This window comes from Nematolebias whitei, chromosome 5, assembly GCF_014905685.2.
Source record: "Nematolebias whitei isolate Nwh7 chromosome 5, NemWhi1, whole genome shotgun sequence".
NCBI lineage: Eukaryota > Metazoa > Chordata > Actinopteri > Cyprinodontiformes > Rivulidae > Nematolebias > Nematolebias whitei.
The window spans coordinates 4,544,834-4,550,825 of NC_056502.1; the positions used below are offsets into that span (position 1 = coordinate 4,544,834).

General features: G+C 43.7%; 1 protein-coding gene across 1 annotated transcript in view; it reads right to left on the reverse strand.

Annotated features, from left to right (window-relative positions):
* LOC119409805 (vitelline membrane outer layer protein 1 homolog) overlaps positions 1-4,097 on the reverse strand; it is a 5,867-nt gene extending 1,770 nt beyond the window's left edge. The window contains exons 1-3 of the mRNA XM_037676708.1: positions 3,825-4,097; positions 2,352-2,464; positions 122-428 (exon numbers count right to left, since the gene is read on the reverse strand). Of these exons, the coding sequence (XP_037532636.1) occupies positions 122-428; positions 2,352-2,464; positions 3,825-4,034 (630 nt within the window). The 5' untranslated portion in view covers positions 4,035-4,097. The remainder of the gene's footprint in view (positions 1-121; positions 429-2,351; positions 2,465-3,824) is intronic.
* Positions 4,098-5,992: the final 1,895 nt, after the last annotated feature.

A 5,992-nucleotide genomic window follows, 5' to 3' on the forward strand; every position in this document is an offset into this window, starting at 1 on the left:
GTTTTAGTTCTGGAGTATTTGGACTAAGTTTTAGTTTTGGAGTGTTTGGACAAAGTTTTAGTTCTGGAGTATTTTGCACCAAGTTTTTGATCTTGAGCTCGGCCCCCTCGGCCCACGGTACCTGCTGAGGTTTGTCACAGCAGTAGAAGCGGACGTCGTTGAGGCTGGAGTCGTCCAGGCCCCACTGGTACTCCTCCATCTTGGTCTCGATGCCGCAGATCCCTCCACTTTGGCATTGGCTGCTCCAGTATCCGTACTCCCCCCAGTCCGTGCCGGAGGCCTCCAGGACGGGGTTGCTGCTGCAGCGGAACTTGATGTTGTTGACGGCCGTGTCGTCGCCGAACGTACCCTGGTGGGGCTCCACGCGGATCTGGAAGGAGGTGAGGACCCCGCTGGGGCAGTACTGGGGATGGGACCACTCACCGAAGCTGGAAGGAGGAGAGTGAAGTCAGGAACTGAGACAACCAACAGTTTTATCTTCACCTCTGAACACGTGAGAAACACCACCGCCGCTGCACTGACGCCTCCATAAAGTTTCTAAAGGAGTCCGTGTTGGATAAAAATACCTTTGCATTATCTTACTCACTCGAAGGAGCCTCTCACGACGACAGAAGATTTTATTTAACCGAGTTTTACTGACAAGGACAGATGGTCCCAACAGGCTTACACAGATGCACAGTTCCATGTTTGAAACCCAGTCACAACAATCTGCACCGGACAGCGTGCGAGAAGTGTTTTTATAATATTGTACACGCTCATCAGCTCCTCCGAGCTCACAAACTCAGAGGCGACCTCGGAGTACCAGCTGCACACGCAGTATCAAAGTACAACTTCTATAACTAACTAGTTATAGTTGACTTCAGGAATCGCCTTCTGATAAGAGCTTGTTTTTACTTTTTAGTTGACATGACTGAGAACAACAGAAGCCTTTTCTCTCCTCTCCCACATTCAAATAATTGAAACAAGCATTTCATGACAGAATGCATATTACCCGCCACCCCTCCCTGCAAATACTTGGAGATCGTTTAAACTCTGTTAGAACTCAGAGCAACGAGGAAGACTTTCAGCTACGAGAACACCAACGTTCATCTGTAAACCTGGCTGGCTCAAAGCCGCTTATGTGTTTGCTATGGTAAGTTAGCTGTGGCGGCCATCTTGAATCGGGTTGATTCCAGCAGTTAGTAGATGATTACTTTCTGTAGGTTTCATTAAATTCATCCAGTGATGGATGAAAAGGAACCGTCTGTTCAACATCATAAACTGAAACAACTCCATCCTTTAATGTTCAGTCAGGTCATCCGGACAGTTTTTTTTTTTCGTTGAGAGACGTTTCGCCCGTCATCCAAAGGACTTCATCAGTCTCTCAACAAAAAAAGAAACTGTCCGGATGACCTGACTGAACATCGTTGGATTTTTTTTACCTGGATTATTGAGCATGAACTTTGATGAACTCCATCCTTTAATTCTACTTCTTTTCCACCAGATGTTTTTAATTTCATCTCTGCTATTAATCTAAATTACTACAAGACAGGGTGGGACGGTAGAGCATTGTTTAGAGCTGTCCCCTCACCGAGAAGGTCGCAGGTTCGCATCCCGACTTTCCTGGGTGGCGTTTACATGATCTCCCCGTGCACCTGTGGGTTTTCTCCAGGTACTTTCCTCCCGCAGACATGCATGCTAGGCTAAGGAGCTCTTAATTGTCCCTGGCTGTGAGTGAGGGTGTGTATGGTTGGCTGTGTCGATGTGTCCTCTCGTCTCGCACGATGACCCCAATGCAGCAGCAAGACAACTCTTCCTGTGGTTTGTTTACCTCACGTCTAACGAAGGAAACAACCAGAGGAAACGGGCGAGACGAGCACCACGCCTGCAAATAAAATCTGATTTTCATTAACTTATTGAATTTTAGTCACATCAGGAGTTGATGCACTCGCTGCTCATCTGGATCCACCACGAAAAACTAAACAGCACCAACGACTGTCTTTATATTTTACCTTTTTTTAAAGTAATTGATAATATCTTTGTGAGTGCAGACAATCTTTAAGATCCAGTCCTTCAATATATGCAGACTTAACTGTTTAAAAATATTAACAAACTTCACAAATTAAAATCAAACAAATGCTCATTTGACCACAGGGAAAAGTGTAGAGCTGTTCGTTTAAAGAATCAAAGTATCTGACTTAATGGTTAATTCAAAAAGAATAAAGTTATTCAAGGATATTATATATACTGTTATATTTTACTGCCAGCTGCAAACAGCTGTTTTTAGTGTTGTAGACTTGTTTGGTTTTAAAATCTGACTTTGTTTTAACGTCTCGACTGAATGAAGCCTGAAGGAAGATCGAGCTGCTCACTGGCCAGTGTGGGACTCCACGTAGTACAGGAAGTTTCTGTTCCCATCTTTGGCGCAGAAGAGGCGGATTCCGTTCAGGGCGGTGTCGTCCGCCCCATACTGGTTCGTCTCCACCTGAGGAAACACAGACCAGTTCCCAGAACTGGTTTGGTTATCTGGTTTCTGAAGCACAGGTGGTTTTACAGGTTCAACATCATCTGAACATACAAACAGGAAATACATTTGTCCAAAGCTAAGATTATTTATTTATTAACCTTTATTTAACCAGGTTAATCCCACTGAGATCACACACAAGGGCGGTCTGGGCCTGAAGGCAGACTAACACGCATGTTTTTGGTCTGTGGGAGGAAACCAGAGTCCCCAGAGAAAACACACGCAAGCACGAGAAGAACATGCAAACTCCACACAGAACGACCCCAGGTCCAACCGGAGATTGAACCCAGGACCTTCTTGCTGTGAGGCAACAGTGCCAACCACTGATCCATCGTGCTGTCAGTTAATTAATAAAATGGTTTGTGGTTTTAACAGACCAAACTAGTTCAGGTGTTTGTGTTGCGACCTGCTGTAGTTTTTGCTCTGGGCAGGTTTTTATGCAGTTTTTAGGTTTTGCCTCCTGGATTCTCACTGAGATCAAACGAAAAACCTCTCGGTGACTAAAATAAAGTTCGAGGCACTGAAACTGGTTTATTAATCAGTTTAAATGGCAATAATCTTCTCCTCAATAAAACACCATCCTTCAGAATAAAAGCCTCTCGTTAGATATGTACTTTTTTTTTAATTACAGGAAACACCACGTGCACTTCCTGTGAGGTAAAACACGTTTTCACATGTTACATAAACGTGGGAAACGTGAACGCTTTCAACACGTGATCACATGCTAAACTCACGCCTTTTTTTCCCTATAAGGTTGTTTTAAACTGAAAGGGTGGCAAACTCAGTTACAGAAAATGGTCAAAATTTAAACCTTTTTTCAAACCAAGTGCTAATTTCAGTGAATCCATTAACTCCAGTCAGAAACCTGACACGTTTTCTTGGCTGCAGGTTCCTCAACACGAGTTTCTTCTGCCTCGTTTGGCACTTTTACTGCACCAAAATAAAAGATTACGAAAAAATTCAAATCTATTTTTCTTGGTTAACCAACTGTCATGTGCGCACTACATAAAGTATGCTCAGTTTAAAAGTAAAATGAGAAGAAATAAAAGTATTTAACTTTTAAAATATCATATTTGGGGGCCAGATTAGATGTTAGCCCGGCCCGTATTTGGCCCCCGAGCCTTGAGTTTGATTCATGTGTTTTAAAGGAAACAGCTCGTCACGAGTCTGTTTGATCAAGAAAAGAAGCAAAAACGCATTAAATAAAATTAATCCGTTTATCTGTTTACAGTCGAGCCTTAAAGAAGTCGTCTTCAGGGATCTTTCATCGCTGAAGTTTATTTTTCTGAATTTGTCGTATTAAAATAAAAAGTGCTGTTACCCTGACACTGAATCCAACAGCAAAGAAGTGATCGGGGCACATCTCAGGCCAGGTCCAGTTTCCAAACCTCTCTCCGTTGGTCACGGTCATCTCAGATCTGACCTTCCTGCTGTTGAAGGCCTTCCCGGCTCGCTGCAGAAACTGCTTCTCCTCACAGAAGCTGCCGGACACCACGGCCAGCAGGGCCACCACGGTCAACAGGCTCGCCATGGGGACAGCAGAGGGTCTGGGTTTCACCGTACAACGCCGGGGTTCTGGATCGGAGCTCTTAAAGCTTCTGGTTCTGGTATCAGCGTGAACCATTTACAGAGTCGCAGGGCTGAGGGCGTGGGACTGAACATCTGGAGGGGGTTTCTGATACTCGGCTCTGCAGGTCTTATCACCAAATAAAAAAAAAACGCTCGTCACTCGAGCTGCAGCTGCAACTTGGTTTAAAACTGCTGACAGGACAGAAATGTTGGGCGAAGACACGCAGTCATCTGCAGAAAGATGCACGTTTTATTAATATTACACATTTATCAAACCTGGAGAGAAGGTTTCAGGGGTTTCGTGCTCTAAGTTTGGCCGACTTATCACGCCTGGTCCATTTTTTTTGTCTGTTAGCAAAATAACTCAAGAACCACTGAACAGATTTGAATGAAACTCTCAGGAAATAATCCTTGAATGCACTTTTACACCTTCTTCAGCTTATCCGTTGTCGAGTCGCAAGGAGAGAAACCGAGTCCTCCGTCTCCCCAGTAACACTCTCCTGCTCCTCCTGGGGGGTCCCAAGGCGTTCCCAGGCCAGAGAGGACTTAGAATCTCCCTGAGAGTTCTGGGTCGGACCTGTGGCCTTGTGTCCAAGAGGAGTCCTCATCAGATGAACCGCCTCAGCTGCCTCCTTTTGCTCCCCCAGATGACAGAGCTCCTCAGCATCTCTCTAAGACTGAGCCAACGCACCCTGCGAAGGAAACTCATTTCAGCTGCTTGGATCCAGGATCTTGGGCTTTTGGTTGTGATCCAAACCTCATGGCCACTGGAACGTAATGCCTTTTGACTCAAGTATTCTTCACCACGGCAGACCAAAGCATCAACCTCATTACTGAAGACGAGGCCCCAATCCATTGATCCAGCTCCGTCCTACCACCACTCAGGAACAAGACGCCCAGATCCTTGAACTGAGGAGAGCTTCTTTTTACAACCAACACTTGTTAAACGACTCGGTGTAAACTTTACGCGTGTCGTCTCCGTTTCAAATCCTCGTTTCCAGGGAAACGCTTGAAAATGTGAAAAACAGCTGGTGTGTAAACATTTGACTTTACTTTTGTTTTTAAACATCATTTGCAGAGAAAGAAGAAAAGTCTATCTAGAACCAAAGTTTTATTTTTAGTCTGTTGTGATGAAGAAATAATTTAATCTGTTGATGTTTTGATCTTTACGTGAACCTAAAATACAAAGAAGTGATGAGTCATGCAAAAACACGGTTGTTCTAAAGTGACGAGTCAGGGAGTGAAGTTGATCAAATCAAGTCAGTTCCACCAAGAATTTCCTGGTAAAACAGCAGCATGTCACCTTCCCACGGAGCCGTCAGCCCACAGCGAGGCGAGCCCTTTTCTTCCTGTCTCAGCGTTTCTCGGCTCGCCTGTTCAACTTCAATAATCGATCTCGTTTTGGATGATGTCATCAGAAAACAACGTTCACTTGATCACAAGTAAACGTCTCAGAGTCAAAAGCACTCCAGTGAGGTCAGAAAACTTTGTGTTTAAGATACATAATCTGAAGTTGCACAAGCCCTTTTTTTTTTTTTTTTAAAAATGCTTCTTTTAACTATGTAACTTTGTCTGTTAGCATAATATCTCAAAAACCACTGGATGGATTTTAATAAAACTTTAGGAAATGTATCAAATTTATGACACAAACTGTATAATAGGTGTGAGACTTCCCATCTGTTCATTCTCATCTCATCTTTTCTAATCATCACTTAAACATCCCATAATGAGGAGGTGCGTTCTGATCATTTCAAGATATTATCAGATGCACAATCACCATTTTGAGATGATATCTCATGTTTGTTCTGTTTATTCTTCACAAATTCAAATTGCTGATCGTAATCCTCCAGTTGTTCTTTAACTTCATGACAGAAACTGTCGGTGGAGAATAAATTAGTTTGCATCACGGCTGAAAAACAT